Here is a 23,719-nt window from a genome sequence, read left to right as displayed (position 1 = left end):
GTCCCTCATGTTTAGACACACAGGATGTGTTAACAATAGCAGTCACTGAAAAAGTGTGCATGGTACATTCAAACATTTTCAATACCCGCTTCTTCCACTGTCAGAGGTCGCGGGGTTGCTGGAGCCTATCCCAGTGGACTCCATACATGACACTAGTGCACCGTGGCGACACATGAAGGACAGAAAGATGCATGCACACACTCACAGTCTTGTGGCACTTACGTCTTTTGGTTTTGATGTCTTGGCACAATAATGAAAGTGATATAAATTATGTGGCATGAAGTTAGAGCTGTTAGGATATACTGTATGTAGGACAGCAGGTGGGGCTTTAATGTCTTGACACTGTCTTGACTTGTTGCTCCATTGGCTTGACATTAGGCTGCCTTCAGGCCTGACCTGTTGGCCCCCGTTAAAGAGGTCGTTTTGAACTGATGTGAAAGTTGTCATTCAAACTCTTTTGTCTTCATTGCTGAACCCTCACATGCAAACAGATCTTAGTACTGTATTCCTGAACCTTCTCTCCTTAAGCCTCCTTTTTTACCCCAGAGTCGATAATTAGAGACTGAGCTGTCCGCCAGGTAAGACATCAGATTCCAACATTGATAATTAAAAAATGACACAGTCAAAAACTCATTATGATTTTATTAGTAGACATTTCCCCCCTATTTAATAATCTACCAAGCTGTCCACCTTACAGTTTCCCACCTGAAAATAAGACATCTGGTACAATACTTCCACCATTACCTGTTTAAATACTATAAAAATAAATCAATTGCACAAAATAAGATGCCATTTTGCTTGTGATTACATTTGTGCCGCACTTGTACACATATATAACATTGACAAAATCATGATACAGTCCAAGAAAAAGAGGGCAGACATATTTTATAGAAACAACACTTAAAGCAATAAAACAACTTGTATATCTGCATCTACATCTTCATCCGCGCTGACAAATGTGACAGTTCATGTTTATTAGCTGCAGGGATGATTTTAAATTGGAATCATTTACTACTGCAGCGTTAAACCAGCATTAATGTCACAGCCTTCTAGAAGTACTCAAGTATGGTTGCTGTGATTGATTTTTCAAACGAAACAAAATATGTGATCTTCTGGGCAAGAAAACAACAAGTTTACATGTGCATTTTAGCAGTGCAAAGTTTCAAACAACAAAGCATGATCCCACACCATCTGCACACACTGCACTGGTTATCAAATCTGACAAATGTAACCGTCTCTGCAAAAAGTGTGTTAAGCTGGTAAATAATGTCCACTTCAAGACAAAATTGAATGTTCTGCACCTCTGTTAAGTAAGGAAAAGAACTTAAGAGCTATTTGGATTAGATTAAAAAAAATCAAAATCACAGAAACGCACATAAAACTTCAAATATCACAAATAATACACATACATTAAAAAAAAAGGAATGAACAGGAAGGCAAACTGAAAAATTACATGGCCATTTTAAAAACACAGTGAGAAGTTGGTCCACGTTGCGATAAAAGGCTTTATAGCTTGTAGAGCCCCCCCTACTTATCATTTCCAATTATTTTCAATATATGAAGATAAACTAAGAAAAAGTGACTGTGTTGAAATACGACTGTCCAGGCTGACAAGCTGAAGGTGTGTCTGTGTGTTGTTGCTACTAAACAATTACGCATGCATTGATCATATTATTGCATAGACTAGATATTGTGAAAAACATTGACGATCTTTAATACACTAACAAAGATATTTTATCAAAAATATTTTACTGTCAAACAAAATGACATTCTCACAAACTGAACTTCAGGTAACATGCCCAAGTGACAATCATGGAGGGTTGTGAGCTCACGCATTATGACGCAGAATGAAGGTTTGACCCGAATAAGACACTTTGGATCATTATAGCTGAAAGTTTCAATATAAGGGGTTTTTATTTGTTTATTACCTGTGGATTATTAGAACTGCATGTTCACTATGGAGATAAATCTAAAAGTCAGCCTATATAGAATGCATTTTTTATTTAAACTTTGTTAATATAATTTCAGCACACACAGTAAATCTTAAAACTCAAAAGTACAATCCACTCAATCTATTTTTTTTTTAAACTTTTTAAAATGCTTGCATGTAGCTTAGATTCCAGTCAACAGAACGTAGATGTTATTTCTGCTGTCAGCCCCAGTTCTAAATGGACACGAGTTCCTCTCATCTTGATAAAAGGCAAAATACTGAAGTACACCCACTTTAAAATTGTGTATGCATTACTTAAGAACAGAGCACTCAGGTTCAGGCAAATATAATGGTTGCAGACAAGATGTTGCATCTTGCAAGCAACTGTAAGGTAAGCAGAAATACTCGATATGTGGTCTATTATGATGTGCTACACTGTCATGTATAAGAGAAGGATCTTTCTGGACTTCTCTGGCCAACATTGATTGGTATATTTTTCATTTTGTTGTTTGGAAGTTAGACCAAAAGAGAACTATTGAGAACCAAAGCAGCAAACAGTTTGTAGGTTTAAGTCTCCTTGAGGTGCTGCTGTTTGAAAAGTTGTTTCCTATTTCTTTGTAGCTCTTACTTACAGTTCTCTGCAGTTTAGTCTTTGTAGATGTTGAGATTCATCTTGTTTTGTGCCTGTTTTTTTACCTCTTTACCATTTGTGAGAATCATTTTGTGTCTCTGACAGTAATTTACCATCACCTTCAGTGCCTTTTTAGTCATTATCCACAGATCCATCTATGCTTTAAGATCCAGATTCAGCTGGACAGCAGACTAGTTAACGGCACATATTGTGTTAAATTATCCTCACATGAATATTTTCATTATTTTGTACCATGGCGAGTGAGCTTTGAGAAGTTAACGGAAATATTTTTTCATTACTGCAATCGATGTCTCAGACAGCGGTTGTGTGTAATCTTGGTATTTAACACCCAGTTCCAGAAAAAAATCCTTTAATAACAGGCCGCTGCTACTTAAATCTGACTTTTCACATAACATCCTTAAACAGTTTTCTACCTAGATGTAAGACAGAAAACTAAAACGTGCCAGCATGTATGAACCATGAAGAATAAAGGCTTCACTTGTGTGAAGCCTGTTTTTAATTATCAGTAAATCTGAGGTGTGGTTTAGAAACCAGCAGAGTTAGCAAGCAACCGAAGCTGAAGATAAACATTCAAGTTCAGTGTTTCTTTGTTTGAGAACTGCATACAGTTTGAATTCACAATAGCAGAGAGTACAGTGGCTTGTTATAAAGTTAATTTCTACTGGACGTAAAATCAGCAATTGCTTGTTAAAGACACACAGAAGCTACAGGGAAAGTGCCAAAATAACAGCTATATTTTTTGAGGGAAATGGATGTCAGAAAAACTGCTGACCATACCTTTATCCATCCTTCCATGTAGACGACCATCATCTTGCAAGTTGGCTTTTTGTCCAATCCATAGTCGGGTCCAAATCAAACTGTAGACGACCATCATCTTGCAAGTTGGCTTTTTGTCCAATCCATAGTCGGGTCCAAATCAAACTGTAGATTCCACTGCACTATCAAGGAAACATTCACTTTCTAGAAGTTCTTTCAATTTATTTTGATGGATAAACCTTAGGCTTAAGGACAACGGCAGGGTGACAGCTGATGCGATAAGAGACTGAACACATGACAGTCACTGTAGTGAATCTGTGTGCATTAGGTTTGACTTGATCCACAAACCAATAGAATTCCATTAGAATTTTCCTCATAAACAGTATGATGTGTTTCTTTATGTTGAAAGTCCCCCCCCCCCAAAAAAAAGCATTCTCAAGAGCCTTCTTCAATTAAAGGAAAATTCACATCCCTGATTTCCCTGTTGACTCCGTCCTTCCATGTCCATAAATCCATCACTGTGATTGGTATGTCTTACTTCATGTTTTCAGTCTAACTAATGACAAATGGGACTGTCTGAAGTGTCACTGTCCAGAGAATTTCAGAGGAATTTTTATTGTAAAGATGTTAAATATTCAGATTGTGTGTGTGTGTGTGTGTGTGTGTGTGTGTGTGTGTGTGTGTGTGTGTGTGTGTGTGTGTGTGTGTGTGTGTGTGTGTGTGTGTGTGTGTGTGTGTGTGTGTGTGTGTGTGTGTGTGTGTTTAATGTCACATAAGTGATGGCAAATGCGGGTTGCGATCTAATAAATCCATATAATAATGACAACAAAGCTCCAAACACAAATTTTAAAAAACCCAGCCAACAGTGAGCAGTTGTCATGGAGGTGAGAGGCATTTGAACATAAGCCTTTCCAAACTGTGCTGGGTGTGTTGTGTGGTTTAAAACGTGACGGTGATGACAAGGGGAAGGCGATGAGGAAAAAGAAATGGTGGAGGAGAGTGAAGGCTAGCAGGTAATCAGTAGATATCAGGCAAGTCTTGGTAATTCCTATTGAAGTAGCCACCAGTGTAGAGCCAGCCCTGCGAGCCTGTGTACGGGTTAGTGCCCATCTGGAACCACCTGAACATCAAAAACACAGACCATCAGATTGTTCACCACCATCGCCCTGTATTGAGTGTGTGGGCCCTTTACCCTCGGTTGCTTTCAGTCACTAATGTGATAAAATCTGCAGGCTAATAAGAACAATACTCAATTGAAGAGAATTGTAGAAAATTTCCTTGACAAGAATAATGCTCTTTGAAAGCTGATGATGTGATTATTATAACATGCAATTTTAACAAATTGGGATGGAATTGTTTTGCACTACCAAAAAACAAGCCTAGAGGGATTGCTGTCGTAGAAATTCTGTGCGTGGAAAATAATACTACCTGCAGAGGAACTATAACTGCAAGGTATTTCATTCTATGTACTGATTGTATGAATGTATTTCAGTTAGCGGGTCACTAGGTCCGACCTTAAATGAACAAATGCATGAATTAAGGTAATATTAGTAGAGGTTTCACAACCTGAGATAATGCTGAAGCAAATTTATATTTTATTGTTATGTGGACATTGGGAATTAACCATTGACCAAAATGAGACTAAATCACAGACAAAATAAACCAATTAAATCTTGACTAAAATAAAACAGACTAAATTATTTCATATGTAATACAATAAAATTCAGTAATTCTTTTCCAAAAAATACTTCACGCCCATCCCTGTTTCCCACCTTGTGGACCATTCGTCATCATTCTTGGCTCTTTCCTTTCTAGCAGATCTCTGCTTCTCCTCCAGTCTCTCCTTCTCCCTACTGGCCTCATCTGCATGTCAACAATAAAAACATGCACAAAACATTTATTTTCAAGATAAATTTGTTCACATTTTTCTCTATCTATATCACTTTAATAGCTCAGACGATAAAGTAACAGATATCCAGCAGGTGGCAGCATTGTACTTTTGATACCTCAGCCGAGACACGTTTATTCACTCATCTTCTAATGACCACTGCATCAATCGTAACGGGTCACAAGGAGCTGGAGCCTATCCCAGCTCGCATAGGGCGTAAGGCGGGGCAAACTCCGGATGCAACGCCACTGCGCCACCATGCTGCCCTCAAGACATTATGTGATTGGCTCAATTTATTTGACTGTTGTTTCTTGTTTGTTGTTCACAGTTTTGAACAAACATCCATGAAAGGAGTAGCATGACATTTTTACTTAAGTTGAAACAAAGCATAGTCTACAGCTGATTAAATGTTTGTGATGATCTAAGACCAGTATCTGGGTCACATATTTTTTTTAAAGTATTCTTCGATGTGAGATGGGGTGATTTTCATCATTCTAGCTTATATCCAGTTTACCCACATCTATCAAAAAAGAAAAACCTCTACAAACTCTTCAAAAAGTCAAGGCCTTGGCAGGTGTTGGAGTGTTCCTGAAATTTTTAAGTCATGAGAATTCACAGCAGACATGCTGTTCGTCATCTATTTAGCAGCAGACATATAGCATAACAGGAAAGTGCTCCTTTGTCAGTTACTAATAAAAATGAAAAATATTGTCTAAAACTTCCAAATATATACAGTACATTAAAAAAAATGTCAGAAATAAAAAACAACAAGGGCCTTGAATTAAATTACCCATGTTGCCACTCTCCATGGCTCTGATGTCAGGCCTGAAGCGACAGTCTGTGGAGGCCAAGATGGCTTCCATACCAGGCTCCAGCTCATTAAGAGACATTGCAAAGTGAGTGAAGTTGTACATCTGGAGAAAGAAGAGAAGGAGTTAGCAAGTGAGTGTTTGCATCAATTGACATAATAGATATTTATCGTAGAAATTTTCGTTAACATCACGGAACTACGTTGCTTTTGTTGTGTCTGGTATTTTCCTGCATGTGTGTGTTTTTATACCGTTGCAGAATCAGGGGGTCTGGATTCTATCCTCCACAGCAGAGTGCTGCCTGGTATGACAGAAACCGTCTCCTGAACCTCAGGCATGTCATCTGCATCATCGTTCTCTGCTCCATCCATCTCCTCCTGTAAAAATACATTTAATTTCTACCGCTGTCATTCTGGCCAAAGAAACCCATTATATTCACTTATCGGTACTGTATCCAATCAGGGCTACCATCTAAATCACTGCCTAGCACAGTTCAGTAGAGCTCTGTCCAAACTGTCCACATTACTGTACACATTTTGCAGCTACTGTGCTTTACTGCGCTGACCTACACAGCCCTACTGGATAAGAAGTCCAAATACGACCACACAGAATGCCGTGTACGTGAACAAAAAAATAAGGAGAAAAAACGGAAAAAGGAACCAAACCAATGTGAAAGACATAGCATCATTGCAGAAAATAAGAACTCAGAATGTTAAAATCCTTTGAATCTGTGTGAAATATAACCAACACAATTTTGTAGAAGTAAAGCTTGCATCACTCCATATCATGTAAGAATGTAAGGATTAAGAAAAAACAGTCTCACGTGTTTGTGCTTTTTGTTGTCTCCTTTCCTCTCTGACTTCTTGTGGGCCTCATAGGCCTGAGGGTCGACACTCCACATGCATTCAGTCCACTTCCCATAAATGATGCAGTGCTTCTTTTTACTTGTCAGAGAACGACAGAAAATCAGAGGAAGGGGACACAAAAAAGCTGCTTAAATTGTAAAATAATACAATAGGCACAATAGAGAGGATGTATAAATAATATCTAACCTCTTGTCCTGGATATAGCCCTCCACTTTGTGGAGCTCTTTACCAAACATCCCACAAGGCTTGAAATTCAATACACACTTGTCTCCAGTGCTACCGATGAAAAGAGGAAAAAAGAGAAAACAGTTGTCTTTTTATTGCTAGCTTAATATGTATTGCTTTAAAATGGTACATTACTGTCAGTACTATTAGTTTTATTAGTCTGATTTAACAATAACATTCGATAACGATACGAAAAGCCAAACTGGTGCAAAACAAACACAGACCAAGCTTTCCCTGTTTTCCATGCAGATATCCAATCACTACAAGTGATTACAAGTGACTACAAGTGAACAACATAAGACAACTATCGGAGTGCCTCTGCTGATGTGAATCTGTCCAACTTTATGAGGAACCTGAATGAAATCAAGACATAAAAAGCACTTAAGAAATTCTGTGGACAGAATTTCTTAAGTAGCAGTTTAAAAAAACTGATTCAGATATTTCCTGCATCCCAGAGCCAACAAGCAGTTGTCTAACGTCTCTGAAGAAACACTGTGACAGAGGACATAAAGGAACCAGACAGGAACACTGTGAGCAGTTCTGACAACAGCACTTTACATTTTCAGCTATTCTATGTCTTATTTGAACTCAATTATGCTTCAGCTTCCTCTGAAATAACAGAGGAGTCAAAGCTGGACGGTCCTGGTTCAGAACTGGGGAACAGGCAACAGCCTGGTGATATGATCTGTCTATGGAAGGTGATATTCTATATTACAACATCAAACTTGTTCCTGTCTCATCTGACACCAGAGGATAGATTACTCAACTGATATGTTCTGCAGCCATCTATTAAAGTAATTCAGAAAGAGCCTTTGATGGAAAATGTTTGTTTGGGTCAAGACGGTAAGAAGATTTGAAAAACAAACATTCACAATCAAAGACCACAACTCACATACAGTATACCAGTTACCTGTGGTTTACTATTTCGACAGTTCCATACTGTTCTATCCACAGTTTACCCAGGATGATGTTATGTACACAGCAGTAAGGGTTACTCCATGTGTACGCCTCATTGTGTCTGGAGGAGAAGACAAAAAAGAAACAAGTGAAACTAAGAGGTGTCAAAAGAGAAGATGATAGAAAAAGTTCATGTTAACTTGAAAGTCAAGTCTTTACTCCTTTCCATGTGAATTATTAAAATTTCAATGATTTTTTTCTTATATTGTTAATGGAATTCATGATACTGGGTGAAATGACTATGATTTGAATACATATGCAGTTTCACAATGCTGTCTAACTCACTTAAGTAGCTCTAGTGTGATGGTCCCTCTTGGCTCAGCCTCGACGCTCTTTCCCCAGAACTTGAGTTTGGGGTAGATGGAGCCATGGAAGACAAAGTCCCCAGCCAGGCTCTCTGCGTGGAAGGCGCTGACAGGGGGATGATGGGACACCTGCTCCGAAACTAACCTGTAACCTTGCTCCTCTCTGTTCACAGAAAATGATAGAACTTTTCAAACTAGCTGACCTCCAACAGAACAGTGTCTGTCTGTGTGTGCATACCTGATGAGTTCGTAAGTCTCGCCAAGCAAAGGGTTGAAAGGCTTTCCAGTTCGGTCCCACTGAGACGCAACTGCTGACACAGCAAAAGCAGCTATAGCCTGAACAAAACAATTACAAATCACTTATTTCTATAGACACATAAGAGTACAAACTGAAACTGACCCTAGAGGGGCACTCAGCGGAACACAGATCTCCACCCAGGCCCAAGGGTTGCTTGATGGATCACATACTCATGGGTCTGAACTTTAATCACACCTTTCAAACTTCCATGGGTTCTTTCCTGCAACACCCCTAACCTAACAAAGTTTCAGGAAAATCTACCAGGCAGTTCCTGTGTAATTCTGCTCACAGTCAAGTAGTGGAGGCGAAGGTACCTTTTTGTTAGTAAAGATGTTAAGCCAATGACCTCCAATCTCATGTTTACTCTAGTGTGAATGGAATTTGAACGTACAATCAATTGCATGTTGGTGGTTATCTGGTTCAAAAGTCTCCGAGGATTCTTGACAATCATGGTATTGGGGCAATTACAATATTTTTGCTTCTCATTTCATGGATAATGCCTCCAAGGACTGGAGAAGAACTACACAATGACATTCCTAAGATGTAAGATCTGAGACAGATCAGAGTCTCAGCTGGTTGACAGTAATTTACTTTAACAGGTAGTAAAAACCCATTTCATTACACATCCAAATGGTGATAGGGGTGTGTCAGACAAAGTGGAATTAAACCTCGACATGTTTGATCATGGTCTACATGTAAAAGAAAGCCACATGTAGATAAGAGAAGATACAGTATTTCAGTATTTGTGTGTGTGTGTGTGCGTGCGTGCGTGCGTGCGCGCGTGTGTTATATGCATGCATGTCTAACCTGCATACGTTGTATGGAGTCGGAAAGTGAGCAGGCTCTGTTGATGAGGTAAGTGTGTTCCATGTATTCTGTGATTCTCTGCAGGAAACTCAGTGGCTCATTTAGAACGATGGGCATTGTGATCTTCGACAGTTCCTACAAAAGTATAAAAACATTACATCTGTATTTCATATCGGACATCAGCGAACAGAAATTATGTATGAAAACTTTCTTTAGATACTTTCCATCATAGTCCAGCTGAATCCAACCAACAAATGAGGAACCTATTGCTGCTATTAACAGGTTGGTAAGAGGATATGAGGTTGCTTCTGCCTGTTATTCAATCATAAAGTAGATTGCATAATATTGATTTTGACTTAGTGCTAGGTCTCTGAAAAGAGCCCCATGATCACAATACCACTTTCATGTGATGTCTACCACATAATTCAGTATATTAATGTCCTCATCACAAATATATCGGCAATCAATATGTTGAATCCGAAAAGACATCAAGGTTTTGTTTACTATTAGCGATCTATTTACCAGTTTTTTATGCAGGTCATTGATGATTTAAAAGCTTCCTTGAAAAAAAGAAAAGTTCACGCTGGAGCCAACGAGAATGTCACAGCAATACAGTTAGTTTTTGTTACATTGTAATAAGTTACTTCACTTTTCCAGCCTTTGGGAAATAAGCTAATAAATAAGCTGTGCGCAAAGAAAATTTGTGTTTGATTTTTACATTTGTATTCTAGTATTAATTGAAGAACTCTACATGCCACTGCAAGAAAATTTAAAATGGATTACTGCATTATGAATTGAAAAATACAAGCCTAGATATATTCAGGCACTTACGAGTCCGATGCATTTTTTCAGGATGCCCCAAATGCTAACAGAATTTCTGGAAAACATGGGAGCAGGTAATGATGTTCTGAAAAGTCAAGAAAAGAAAAGATTACTAGAGAGAACACATGCACGCACGCACCCACCTTCTACAGTGACATTTGACCTGGAGATAAAATAAAGGTCTTAACAGATGGATGTTATGCCACTTTCTTTGCAAGGTCATACAGTATGATACAGCTGTCTCTTCCAAACCTCATTAACCTAAATATAACTTTAGTGAAAATCCCTCCAGTTTTTTCTCTGTTTCTCTGAGTATTCATGATGCATGCTTAGAAAACAATATCCATGTAAAAATGCAGACAAAGTTCTGTGGAAAGTTGAAAAAGCATTCTGTGCTGTGCAACAGCAACCAAGAAAGATCCCCTTAAAAAAAGTCCTGATTGCTAAAAGCATTAAAGCTCACACTGCATGTGGAATGTGGTGCAATAATGCAGCAGTACCTGTGTTTCTTGATGCCATTCTCCTGTGGCACAGATCCATTGTTCTTCTGACTGCTACTGTCAAATACCTGTGCATCTTTGAAACTGGACTCCGATGTCCCTTCATACGACTCGTCCGAATCTAGGCCTGAGAGAGGGATACAATCAGTTACCAGAGTTCATAAGAAAATAACAAAATGGAATGACAGCTCTACAGATCTTGTGAAGCAAATATCTTTCTATTGATGACTCATTACATTTACTGTAAAGAAATCAATTTGACTCAGCTTAAACATAAACGTTGCCGTTTCTGGTGTTCATCTATTTATACCTGGGTGGCAGCTGGAGCACAAAAATTGAATGTGAAAATTAGTGCTACAAGGTTATGTAATGGTGAACTGAAGGATGGGCCTTGACAACAGCTTAAAATACACCACTGACTCATCATTTAGTAAACATACTTGCCTCAACTCTCAGTATTAGGTATGTGTTCCTACAATATCCAGTTTAATTTAGATATAAAAGTAACACAAAGACCTCTGACATAAAGAAGTAGTAACAGAAATAGAGAATATGATTTTACTACAGAGCCCACATAAGACCAGATTATAAAAGAACATTAGATGTGGATGATGAAGCTCAAAAATTGTTAAAATTGTTGAGCTCATGAGTTTAAGATTTTATCGTACACGTTAATTTTTTAGTTCACATTTTAATTTTATTTTGTACTCACGTAATGTATTTTGCATTTATAATGGAGATGGAGGTTTTTATCTTCATTATTTAAGGCTGATTCGAGCGTAAAGTGTTACCAAAAACCACAACTACATGCTCTACACCAAATCTTAAAACTATTCACATTGCAGCGTGACTTTAACCAACATCACTATTAAAAATTTCCAAGCAGCAACTACTGAGGCTGACAAATGAAACAAACTACCAAAAACTATGATTCCTTGAATGGCCCCTCAAGATAATGATAATTAAGATATGATTACAAAGGTTACTCTTCACACTGTACAACTTGGTTGTTTAAATTATATGAATGATCTTAGTAAGATGCAAAAATGTGGCCAAACTGATTCACAGCATTCAGTGAGGTACCACCTCAGTAAGTTAGCATCAATAAACTCGTACCTTAGTTGTTTATAGTGTTGATGCCTTTTGTAGAACTAGACAGTCAGATATCAGACAAATATGAATTACTGTGCAGACAAAGATACCAAAAACTAATGCAAGAACACTGTAATCCACATCATTATCTATTTTTGGTTTGGAGTCAGGTTGAGTCAAAATGCCTCAAGTCGTTCAACTCCTGAGTGTCTGACTAAATGTTGAACCCAGAGAAGGAAAAAATACTCTGACAAAGTAGTTTCTCTTCGAAATTAATGTCTTCATGACATGATGAGTCAGACCTTCAAAATGCAAGTACAGCTGCACCACTCAAAGTAAACATGGTGACACAAGGGAGGCATTAAACTTGTGCAAAAAATATTTGTGAGCCATAGTCACTCAGCATTTATGACCACAATTTTTTTGTAATTGCTTAGCTTGAATATAAAAATCCTTGTGGTTACTGTAACCTGAAAATACACAACATCCCACTGGTGTTGAGTTGGAGGACTGTGTCTATCTTCATATTTGCAAACTAGCTCATGATAAACGCTTCATAAAATTCATTGAATTTTATGAAAAATACACAACATCCCACTGGTGTTGACTTGGAGGACTGTGTCTATCTTCATATTTGCAAACTAGCTCATGATAAACGCTTCATAAAATTCATTGAAAATGGCTCAATCACCTGTTTTTACCATGGTTTATTTCTGACTATGAAACACAACAACAAACATGAACATAGTCATAGAAGACAAAGGCACAAAGGCATTAATTTGCTGCTCTCATCAACATCTAAAATACTGAAGTAACCATTAGACTAAGAATGATTAACATCCAACAAAAGGCTTTGTACTTCTGCAATATTGGACAAAATCAGACCATCTATGACTTAATTAGGACTGAAAGCGTCTTGGTATCAAAATCCCTGACAAAGAAGTGTATTAAAATACACAAACACACACAGAGACATAACATAGACACACATCCACTCTCACCTGTGACGGCGTCGTAGAATTCATCCTCATTACTCATCTTCTAGAGTCAAAGCTGACCAGTTGTTCAGAACAGATGATTAACCTCTAACACATGTTCCTTTTAGTAGCGTCCCCTCACAGCTTCTCTGGAGGGGGATCGGTAAAGATAAAGTTCCTCTAAAGTGTCACCAAGGCGACAGTATTTCTTTCAATATTCAGGAAGGAAGTGTCCAAAATTTGGTTTGACTACACACGACTTGTAACAAGATGCTTGAACAAAGCTGCTGTTTCATTAACAGATCGCACGTTGACACATGATGCACTGTTGGGGTTAAATCCTCAATTCCACTGGTCCAAGTAAATTAGTATCCTGTAGAGAGAAGAGAAAGAAAAAAAAACTTTAGTTTTCTTGGCAGAATGAATATATTTTGCACCCTAAAAATGTGTTAGTAATTACTTCTTTTTTTTCAGCTCCTTAGTTTGGTTAACATTTAGTAGATATCAGATTCACCTTGAAGCAGAAATTCAAAAAGTATATATCTTCACAGACTAAATTCTGTGAAGATTTATTTGGATTAACTGTGTGCTCACTGAGTGCATGTTGAGTTTTTAAGTCCGCTGGTTACACAATCTGGACTCCGCTGTGACAGTGATTTCTAGGTCTGCTCTTTTTTTTTATCTTCTGTTTGGTAAATTAGCTCAATCGGTTCTGGCTCCAAACTCACCATGACCAAAGTACCTGTACTGATAAACTATTGGACAAACATTAATTCATTACAACATTGGTGGAATTTTCAAATAGTTGGTGCTTGATTATTTAAGTTGATTTTATTTATTATCTGTTTAGTGTGTATGAGTGTCACATTGACTGTAGACTTTGACATAGTCAAGACGGATTCATTTTTAATTCAACAAATTCAATGTGGTGTGCAGCTGTAGTCTAATCCTACTACTTGGTGCAGAAGACACTTTGCCAAAGTCAAACGCGCTGTAGATTTAACATTTAACAAATGGTTTATTTGTGTTTCATGGAGTTGTTGGAGTTACCTCACTTTAAATTCTACAATTGTGTACTATTTACAATTGCTAAATTTTGCTTTCGGTACATAACTACCATACACATAAACACATACACACATACACACATACACACACACATACACACACACACACACACACACACACACACACACACCACCAGTCAATCACAACTGAAGAGGCAAAACATCTCCGAACAATAAATATAAGCCCAGCTGCTTCACATTCAGTCTTCACAGATTACCATGGCATGGATAAATGAAAATGGACAGAAGCACATTGCCTTACAGAGCTACAATCCCATTATCTAAAAGATAGAACCCAGACGTTATCATGAATACCGCAAAAAAACAAGAAAAGAGTATGTATACCAGGAGGTCTTTGCAAAACTTCAGACTTCTAGTGGGTCATAAAATAAGAATGAGAGAGAATTTAACATATGTTCTACTTATTCCAAAACTATGACATATATCTAGAGAGAGATGGTTGTGTTTAAAGATCTGTACAACACAGGTGTGGGGGTATACACTGTCTAAGTTGCCTACTTGTTTATTATTTTCAGTTTATTACTATCACAACAGTCATTAATGATAACTGTATTTTTTTGTGAAATTGTCATTGATTGAATAATTTGAATATATGCAAATCATATAAAGCAAAACTTGAAGCTATAGGTTAATTTCCAGACTTCTATTAAAAATATTTTCTTTTTACATGGAGAGCTGTAACATCTTTAACAATGCACAGATATATTAATTGACATAGAAACAGAAGAACATAATATCTTGCATTTTTTCCAAAAGACAATAGCATATTGGCCAGAAAATGAAATCTTTACATACCTGTAATGCAATTATTATGATAAGATGTATTTCATACAGTCAGTTCTGTCTAGACTTCAGGTAGAGCAGCTTAGTCTTCAATTACCCTTCATGTAACTGCAATTTTCTGTGATGTGTATATTGACTCGGTACAGTGATTCGGTACGCCTTCAGTACACAAATGCACTTTGGCCTTGGCTTCCACAATCGCTAAGTGGCTGACCAGCTTGTATTACATTGCTGTGGCAATGAATTTAAGGTCTTATTTGACATTTACTTTTTCCATGGTTCACTGAGTTGGAATCTCAGCTTAAAATCTTAAGCGATGTTTTAATTTTTCACATAAAATAGTTTAAAACCTCTCTCAAAGTTTTTCATGTGCCTTTTTACTACTACATTGAAAACAACCAATAAGAGATTTGAAGTTAACTGCTTATCAGCATTACTAAACAGGCAAGCCTTGACTTCTTTGTAATCATAAATCTATAAAGGAGGGAACTCCAACAAATATGGATGACAGCGCTAAAACTTCAGACACTCCAAAACCTACATCAAAAGCTGTATCATACTGTATGACCTTGCAAAGAAAGTGGCATAACATCCGTCTGTTAAGACCTTTATTTTATCTCCAGGTCAAATGTCACTGTAGAAGGTGGGTGCGTGCGTGCGTGCGTTCTCTCTAGTAATCTTTTCTTTTCTTGACTTTTCAGAACATCATTACCTGCTCCTATGTTTTCCAGAAATTCTGTTATCATTTGGGGCATCCTGAAAAAATGCATTGGACTCGTAAGTGCCTGAATATATCTAGGCTTGTATTTTTCAATTCATAATGCAGTAATCCATTTTAAATTTTCTTGCAGTGGCATGTAGAGTTCTTCAATTAATACTAGAATACAAATGTAAAAATCAAACACAAATTTTCTTTGCGCACAGCTTATTTATTAGCTTATTTCCCAAAGGCTGGAAAAGTGAAGTAACTTATTACAATGTAACAAAAACTAACTGTATTGCTGTGACATTCTCGTTGGCTCCAGCGTGAACTTGTCTTTTCTTTTTTTCAAGGAAGCTTTTAAATTCCTCAACATACAAATAAAATTGGTTCTGAGAGATTTTAAGTTGTTATTTATTACATTTAAATCTAGGATTGCCATTTGAGGTCATTTAAATGCCATTACTACTCTAAATACAAAGGTACTATTCCTTAAAACTTATCAGAAACAATAACAGGACATAAAAACAATACATTAGAAATTAAAATGTAGGTAATTAATTAATTGTGATTGTGATTCATGTGATTGTTTTGAATTATGTTTAGTTTACGCACATTAAACTTTTGTTCCTTTTAATTTAATCCTTGACGAGAAAAAGACGAAAACACTTCAAGGAAATCTTGACCAGTTTATTAAGCCCATCCAACAACAGCCAGAGTTACCTGTTGATGTTGACGATCTACTATATGGTACTGTACCATGTACAGTAGAGTGTATAGCATGTAACTTACCGCATAGACATAGAGAAAATAGAAGAGAGGACTTATTGTCAGTGAGAGGCAGAGTTTTCATCAGAGAGATGGTCATCACTACCACTATCTTCAATAGTCTTCGCTTTATCATCCATGCTAAACAGTCAAGTATCCAAGGTACAAAGCTGGATGCGCTGAGTAGTCACAGAGACAAGAACAAACGGATGAGTGTTGGACATGTGTGAACACAGTGGTGCTGCCAGGTGGTCGTGGCAAAGAAAAGAACTGCACTAACAGAGTCAAACACAGCAGCGCACATTTGTACCTCTTTCTGAATGTTGATAGTTGAATGTTCATATGTTGACGAATACCTGAATATTCAAATTTTAACTTATTCTATGAATGGAAAGTCAGGTCTCTTAAAGCACCACCTGCTTTCATAGGATGAGTTACCAGGCTGAGAATGCATATTAATCACACTGCTGTGCATCAGTTCTTCATAATCAATGTTCTACCAAAACTCTGCAAACATCTCAACAATTTGGAATAAATCAAGCCAATGAGAGTACTGGCCCGATAGAAGAAAAGTGCACAGATGAATCTGCATAAGAAGTGAAGACTGGCAAACTTCTGGTATCTCGATGTCATACTAAATAATGTTTTAGCCTTGGAGATGTCTTCTCAGTAAGTGCAATATCACACACAAATGCCTACCTATGTCTTTGAATAAGTCAAATATGGCTGAAAATCTGATTTACATGAGTTAAAAAAGGTTCAACTGTTAAGCTAATCGCATAGATCACACTTTACAATCTTACTGCTGCTAAACTGCAGGGTCCATTCATATCGCTTCAAAAAAAACTTCCCTGTTACGTTCTTGCAGCAATTCCAAATATGCAGAACAAATCCTGCCCAATTGCACCCTAAAAATTTGTATTTATTTATTTGTATATATTCTCTTGTTTGGTATCCCATTTTGTTTGCAAAGATACATATTGAATTCTGGAAGTGGGAATCTCTTAGTATCTAACCTGTAGCTGATTTTGCAGTATTAAAAGATTGAGACTAATCTTAATACATGTGGCTTACAACTACCAGCCAGAAATATGTTTGTCTAGTGACACCATTTATATTTTGTATTAGATAAAAGGAAGTTGCAAAATAATGCTAAAGTCCCTGCAAACAATAAAGTCCAGGTCCCTGATTAAAATCATTTTATTCCTTGTGAGCACAATGGGCACACTATGCAGAGCATAAGAAAGACCTTTTGATTATGTGTTGAAAAAGTATGACAACCACTGGTTGAAGTGTAACCCTCAGGCTGGGTTTGGCCTTTCAGATATCAAAGATGAATATATTCTGCTCTTTCAACTTTTTCTGAAGCACAGCTAAGGAGGCGTATTGGACACGGAAGTCAACAATTAGTTAAGTTAATTATACCCCAATATCACAGAAATGGCGTAATAATCACCGCATGAGTAAAACATGAAGCTTAAAACACAAATGTCATCCTGTGAATGTTGGCACAAACACATTGTACATACAATAAAATAATACATAAAAAGTCATATATAATTAGTTCAGCATTAGTTTGAAGCACGCAGTAATTGTATGAGGTATCTGGAGATTAATCTTGAGATGAATCAATAGAGAGTTCTGGTGTATACCACAATGTAAAATATAATGGGAATGGGTACCTCTACGTTACTCCTCTATACAGTCTATCAGACAGACCAATGGGAGTCCCTCATCACACACAGCAAAGAGGCAAACGTCGTAAAACTAAAACTAAAAGTGTTGCAGTACTCAGGACATCTGAAAAAATCAGACCAGACTTCAGGCCCTGACAAAGAATATAAGAGAAAATCAAAGAATACCTACTTAAACTATAGGTACTGAAGGTATAGCGGTAAAGGACCACCAATGTATCTACATAGGACCCTTTCCACCTATTAACATAATGAGCCTATGAAGAAAAAAAGATATATGCGTAATCCTTTCGATTAGAATAAGACAGTAGTGCTTTGGTGTCCTGACTGGACTGAATCTTGGTGTAAAGCTTTGAGAAAAAGACATACATTTCTACTTAAATTTTGTTGATAAAATTCTTCGTCAAAACCCCCCGCAGCGACATCTGTTCAACAAACTCTATCTCAAGCCAAATCCTTTCCCATGAAGATTTTTCTTTACTATGGGTTCAAACACGCTTTAGTTACATAATATGTTCTAGGTCCATGATAGTTTCATCTCGCTTAGCCGTCTGTTTATTGTACGTGAAAAGTAGTACACTACTAATTCCTGCTGCTATAATCGGACCCTTGAGAAAACAGTAAAAGAAACGTTTGGGCACTTTAATTTTTGATTTCTTCCTAAAGAGAAACTTTTTTAAAGGATTCTCTTCTCTTTTCACATTAAGTGTAAGGATTTATTGATTTTACCTATCCTCAGAAAGGACGATTGTTGTACCCATACTTGTATTTACAATAGTGAAACAGCATATACCATGATGACATACATTTTCTTATGAATGTCATACCACCATCAGCAGCACCAGATAAAAAAGAGCTCTCTGATTGGCTGCAGGGGCCTCTAGATCATACCATTTGCTCTGTCATGACTCACTGTTATAACATGACTATGACAGGCATGGCACCATAGACAGACTACAAACACCCTCCTCTTCCATAGTTGGGCAATAACTGGTCACAAGTAACTGGTCACAATAAGACCAGCAACACAGTATACAGTATACTGTATTTTTTGCTAAAAATGGCACTACATGCAATTTGTTTCAGAAAACATGGTGTTGCCACCATGATAATCATTGACACCACATTGTGCTAGAAATAGAGAAAGTGCGGCATCAGTCAAGTATTATCTACATAGTACCATAATTTATTATGTTGCCAATCTGACCGAAAAAACATCAAATATATAAATAATTTGAACACTGCTGAACATCTAGCTCAAAAGTGGACCAGGTCTATGGTTCATTTCATTTTGCCCTCTCACACTAAATAAGTTATAACAAAGCCTTTTTCTGTAGCGATCGAACATGGCAATGATAAATAACATCATTAACAATGATTTAAAACCAGAAAGACAAACCTACCGCGACGTTTGCTCCATTCATAAGTCCAGTGTACAGATACAAACCTAGCAACATCTCTAGCGCCACCCCCCCCCCATCTCTAACAAAAACAACAAAGCCTCAGGGATCAAGAGAAAGAGAGATGACAACATAAAGATGGATGCGGAGCGATGAGGGGAAAGAAACTCAGAGAGGAACGCTGTTGCAACACAAAGCCCAGCGCAGAGCAATTATACAACCCACACAGCCACACACGCTCACACACACCTGAATAGGTGGCACTCCTCAGTCAACAGTGGGGCACATACCACAAGTCACAAACTCACTGTGGAACATAGAATAAACTAGATGAACACAAACACTTTAGACTGGGAGCATGCCCTCTGAAATAAATGGATTTGTGATATTGAGCAACTATAACGAGTCTCTACTGAAATAAAAGTACAATGGAGCTTTTCCACCACTTAAAATTGCAAAGGAGCTTTTAAAACTTGTTACATACTGTTTCCTGTTCAATCAAAAGTGCAGTGGACAAATTAAACAACAAAATTATGACAGCTTCTCTTAATTGGTACTATTTTCCCATTTTAAAAAAATTGGAGGCATGGGAAATGTATGTCATTGCATTTTTTTAAAAATGCTTTAGATATTAATGCTGAAAGGTTTAGTATGAAGAAACAGTGCTTGACCTACCAAAGATAGGAAAAGAAGTGAATACAAAGAAGGAAATACCACACAAGCAAGCATAAACAGAGTTTTTAGGATAGTGTGCTCTGCAGTGTTGGAGGTCAGTTCAAGCTACAAATTCATGTCCAGTAACCTCTATTGTTACATTTACAACAAATTATAACATGTCAGAGTAGGAGAAGTAATTCAATTGTCATATACCACAGCAACACAAAGTTCTGTTATTTCAACTCTATTGTTTGTTTGTTTTCCACAGCTATGCAAACACCTGTCTGGTGAAAAAAAAACCTTACTGCTCCTGAAGTTGAAAAAAAAACTGACAACAGCATTATATAACAAAAAGATGTGCTGTATGTTTATCCACCCATCCATCGATTTCCTTGTAGAAAAGATGATTACAATCGCCTCATATTAAGCCGCTTATCCGTCTTGCATATCGCAGCCTACCCCTGCTGGCTACAGGTGAAAGGCGGGGCACACCCCGGACAAGCCATCTCATTGCAGGTCTGCTATATGCTATGTATAATTTTGTAACCTGATGTAACAACACGTTCATGATAACGAGTCATGTTATCATGTAACAACCTAAGCTAATGTTGTTATAGTCAACACCAACTCCAGACCCCAAAACTAAACACAGGAAGAAGTGAGAGGCATTTTGAGGAAGACAGGGGAAAAAATTGGAGCTAGGGACAACACTCATAATTCCTCTAGTGGTGTGAACTTTGAGAAATATTTCTCCATCATGAAAAAGGAAACTCACACACCTTATTACTGTTTATTGCAACTCAAGTCAACGCTTAAATGAAATAACGTAATGAATATTGGCAGGCGAAAACTAAGCTCAGGAACAGCTCGCAAGAAGGCTACATTATGAAAATGTCGATGAATGGCCCTTGGCCTGTCAGAATTACTACATTTTACCTGACTGCAATGACTGCAATCATTTTAGATGATCAAGATAAACTCAAAACAGGCGATAATCAAAAACTGTAATATAGTATTATGTTGACTACAAATCTAAAAAGGGTTTGAGAGCAAAGCCAAAGCAGAATTATTTTTTCTATAATAATGATGATGATTACAATTCAGGGATTCAACTCAGTAAGAGATAAATAAAATGAATGGATAAAAAAATAAAGTGAGGTAATCTTTGATCATGATAAGCATGGGTCACTGAACAGAACATTAGAGGCATCATTACTTAATGTACATCCTCCTCATCAGACTGATCACCCTCTTCTTCTCAAGCTCCATTTGGTCTGCTTTCCTGCTCCTGACAGAGTACTGGTGCCACAATACCACAGCTTTTGTTGGAAAACACTCCCGGATCTCTGGAAGGGCTCCGACTAAGTCCAGAACACTAAAATACAGTACAGAAGTTGTGACAAAGGCTGCACTTGTGATCTCGGATGTTTTCCAGTTTCATGATTTCATTTCCAATATTACGAGTTGTGTTGTGTGCGTGCGTGATGCAGTCTTATGTACTATTTGTAGGAACATTTACATGGATAACATCTGCAATTTACCAAATGTAAATTTTACATGCAGTTGGTGCTTGGTACGTATTAGTTTCAGTGAGCATGACAAAATTATTTCAGATTTCAATCGTTTGATTTTCTTGAACGTCACAAATCACTTAGACAAAGCTAAACACTACAGCGCCACTGTGTGAGCATTGTGTTTTTAGGCCAGATGAAAGAGGAGAACAAAGGAACAATGAGGAAGCAGTGTGCAGCAAAATGGTATCAGTCAAATCCGATTACAAACCCAAAACATAACATCTATGGACCTGTGGACTTGATTATGTCAAACAACAATGCTATTGGCATTATTGCTTGAAAACACAGAATTGGAAAGCACACAATATGTTAAAAGAGTGTGGCAAGGGATAAAGTAAAGAATTGCTGCCATGCAATATGGTAGGAAACCAAGCATTTAAAGAAAGGGTTACATGGCTTTGAGCAGCCATAAGAATCACGAAGGAAGCATTTCCAAAAGTACAATCCCCATCTTGTAAAATAAAATGGATGGCATGCACACAAAGGTTATGTAAAGGCATATTTGTATTTTAAAAACAGATTAGATTTATATTACAATTTGGCATAAAATAAATGGAAAGAGACCCTTTAATTATTAATTATAATAACTTGTGTAAGAAATTTGTGTGAAGATTTACCTAACATGATGCCTCAGAGTAAAAGTCACGTACAACAATAAATCATAAACACTGTGTTCATGATGAGCCAAATGTGTACTTGGCACTATTGAGTAGTTGTAACTCTAGTTGCCATGTCATGATGATGATATTTTTATATATTCCAACAGTTATTATTTATAAAGTGAAGTAATGTGCAATAAAAGCACTTTATTGAGTCATCCTACCCTTAAACCTTCTTAATTTCCTCTTAAATTCCCTGCGGGGATCAAACCAGTATATAAATTTTTTTTTTAAATTGCGATCATTTTGTTTTAAGTAATTTACAAGAGAATCATTGGCGATCAAAGTCTCCATCAGCTCCTGCCACTGGGCCCAAAATAATTGTTGGTGGAAATACTGATTATTATTATACACCATTTAATGAAAGTTTGTGTCTCTGAAATTAGAAAAAAAAAAAATATTACGTTTAAATAACTCAGAAAGGAAACACTTTCCTTTCTCAGATGAACACTCAACAAAAATAGTGACAGAAAACACTATTCACTATTTTCGTAGCATATTAACTTCTAATTTGATCAAGCATACAGGATTTTAAAAAATGTGCATTAGCCAGGTTTACCATTCACAAATTAAACAAGGCAGTCACAGGCTGCAACATCCTGCGAAACCCTTGAATTCAAAATTTTGCATAGGGCAAAGATCAAAGCTAGTGTTCTGACCTACTTTCATAGATTAAAGCACTAGCTTTGATCTATGGTCTTACTCACACTGGCCTCCTCCATCATTTTTCTTACTCACACTGGCCTTCTCCCTCATCTTTATATCTTATCCGGTTCCTGAGTGTACGAAAGTTGAAATTTGCCTTGACCTAGTTATCTCCAGGTCAAGGTCATCATTTCATTTCCGTCCCCTTTGCTGCCCGAGTAATGAGCTTGTTGTTTCATCTTTCTATCTGCAACGGTTGTGAAGTTATTTTGTGCACTAACTAATGGACGGACGGACAAATGGACAAACACACAAACACTGACAATTACAATACATCACCGCTTTTAAGCAGGGTGTAGTCAAAATAAACTTGTCTTAATACCACACAAACATTAAAACTTCTTCAAAGTGAGGCTTTAATCTTGGGATAGGCTTATCATTGCAAAATGAACCTGTGTTCACTTAGTTCCTTTGTGATGCTGCCTCTGACTAAAGCATGGAGTCTTTTTCAGGTTCCTCCTGCTAAAATGCAGTAAACCATCTGGAAATACATCATCTCATTCTGAGCACAATGATAAGCGCACATGCACACATACCATTCATAGGGAGAACAGTGACTCAGCTCATTCCACCAATACTACCTGTTTAGAAGTACACTGTTTGGCACATGACTATTAATACAAACTCTGCTGAGCCTCTTGTCATGAAATACAAACGTTCAAAAATGAAAACTGATACTCCTGAGGCCTGTACCATAAAGCTGGATTACAGTTTAGCGAGATAACTTCAGGCTTAACCCTGGCTTTTCTGTACCATAAAGGTGGCTGACCTTCTATCAGGCTACGTTGTCGCAGTAACCTATGCTGA

The 23,719-nt window shown here is 37.3% G+C and overlaps 1 protein-coding gene across 3 annotated transcripts in view; it reads right to left on the bottom strand.

The window, feature by feature from the left end:
- Nucleotides 1-627: 627 nt before the first annotated feature.
- Nucleotides 628-23,719, bottom strand: part of LOC137608848 (oxysterol-binding protein-related protein 2-like) — a 34,408-nt gene continuing 11,316 nt past the window's right edge. Inside the window, exons 1-14 of one of the 3 annotated variants that reach the window (XM_068335447.1) lie at nucleotides 19,321-19,402; nucleotides 12,909-13,257; nucleotides 10,816-10,942; nucleotides 10,325-10,400; nucleotides 9,494-9,628; nucleotides 8,627-8,724; nucleotides 8,369-8,551; nucleotides 8,037-8,144; nucleotides 7,088-7,177; nucleotides 6,859-6,979; nucleotides 6,287-6,412; nucleotides 6,017-6,140; nucleotides 5,111-5,201; nucleotides 628-4,458 (exon numbers count right to left, since the gene is read on the bottom strand). In XM_068335447.1, coding sequence (XP_068191548.1) covers nucleotides 4,356-4,458; nucleotides 5,111-5,201; nucleotides 6,017-6,140; nucleotides 6,287-6,412; nucleotides 6,859-6,979; nucleotides 7,088-7,177; nucleotides 8,037-8,144; nucleotides 8,369-8,551; nucleotides 8,627-8,724; nucleotides 9,494-9,628; nucleotides 10,325-10,400; nucleotides 10,816-10,942; nucleotides 12,909-12,945 — 1,419 coding nt within the window. In that variant the 5' untranslated portion in view covers nucleotides 12,946-13,257; nucleotides 19,321-19,402 and the 3' untranslated portion in view covers nucleotides 628-4,355. Of the gene's footprint in view, nucleotides 4,459-5,110; nucleotides 5,202-6,016; nucleotides 6,141-6,286; nucleotides 6,413-6,858; nucleotides 6,980-7,087; nucleotides 7,178-8,036; nucleotides 8,145-8,368; nucleotides 8,552-8,626; nucleotides 8,725-9,493; nucleotides 9,629-10,324; nucleotides 10,401-10,815; nucleotides 10,943-12,908; nucleotides 13,258-14,767; nucleotides 14,785-19,320; nucleotides 19,403-23,719 lie in introns of those variants that run through there. The other 2 variants (XM_068335455.1, XM_068335441.1) reach the window with 2 other exon arrangements.

The sequence above is a fragment of the Antennarius striatus genome, chromosome 2 (genome assembly GCF_040054535.1).
Source record: "Antennarius striatus isolate MH-2024 chromosome 2, ASM4005453v1, whole genome shotgun sequence".
NCBI lineage: Eukaryota > Metazoa > Chordata > Actinopteri > Lophiiformes > Antennariidae > Antennarius > Antennarius striatus.
This window is presented reverse-complemented; position numbering and strand designations above follow the sequence as displayed.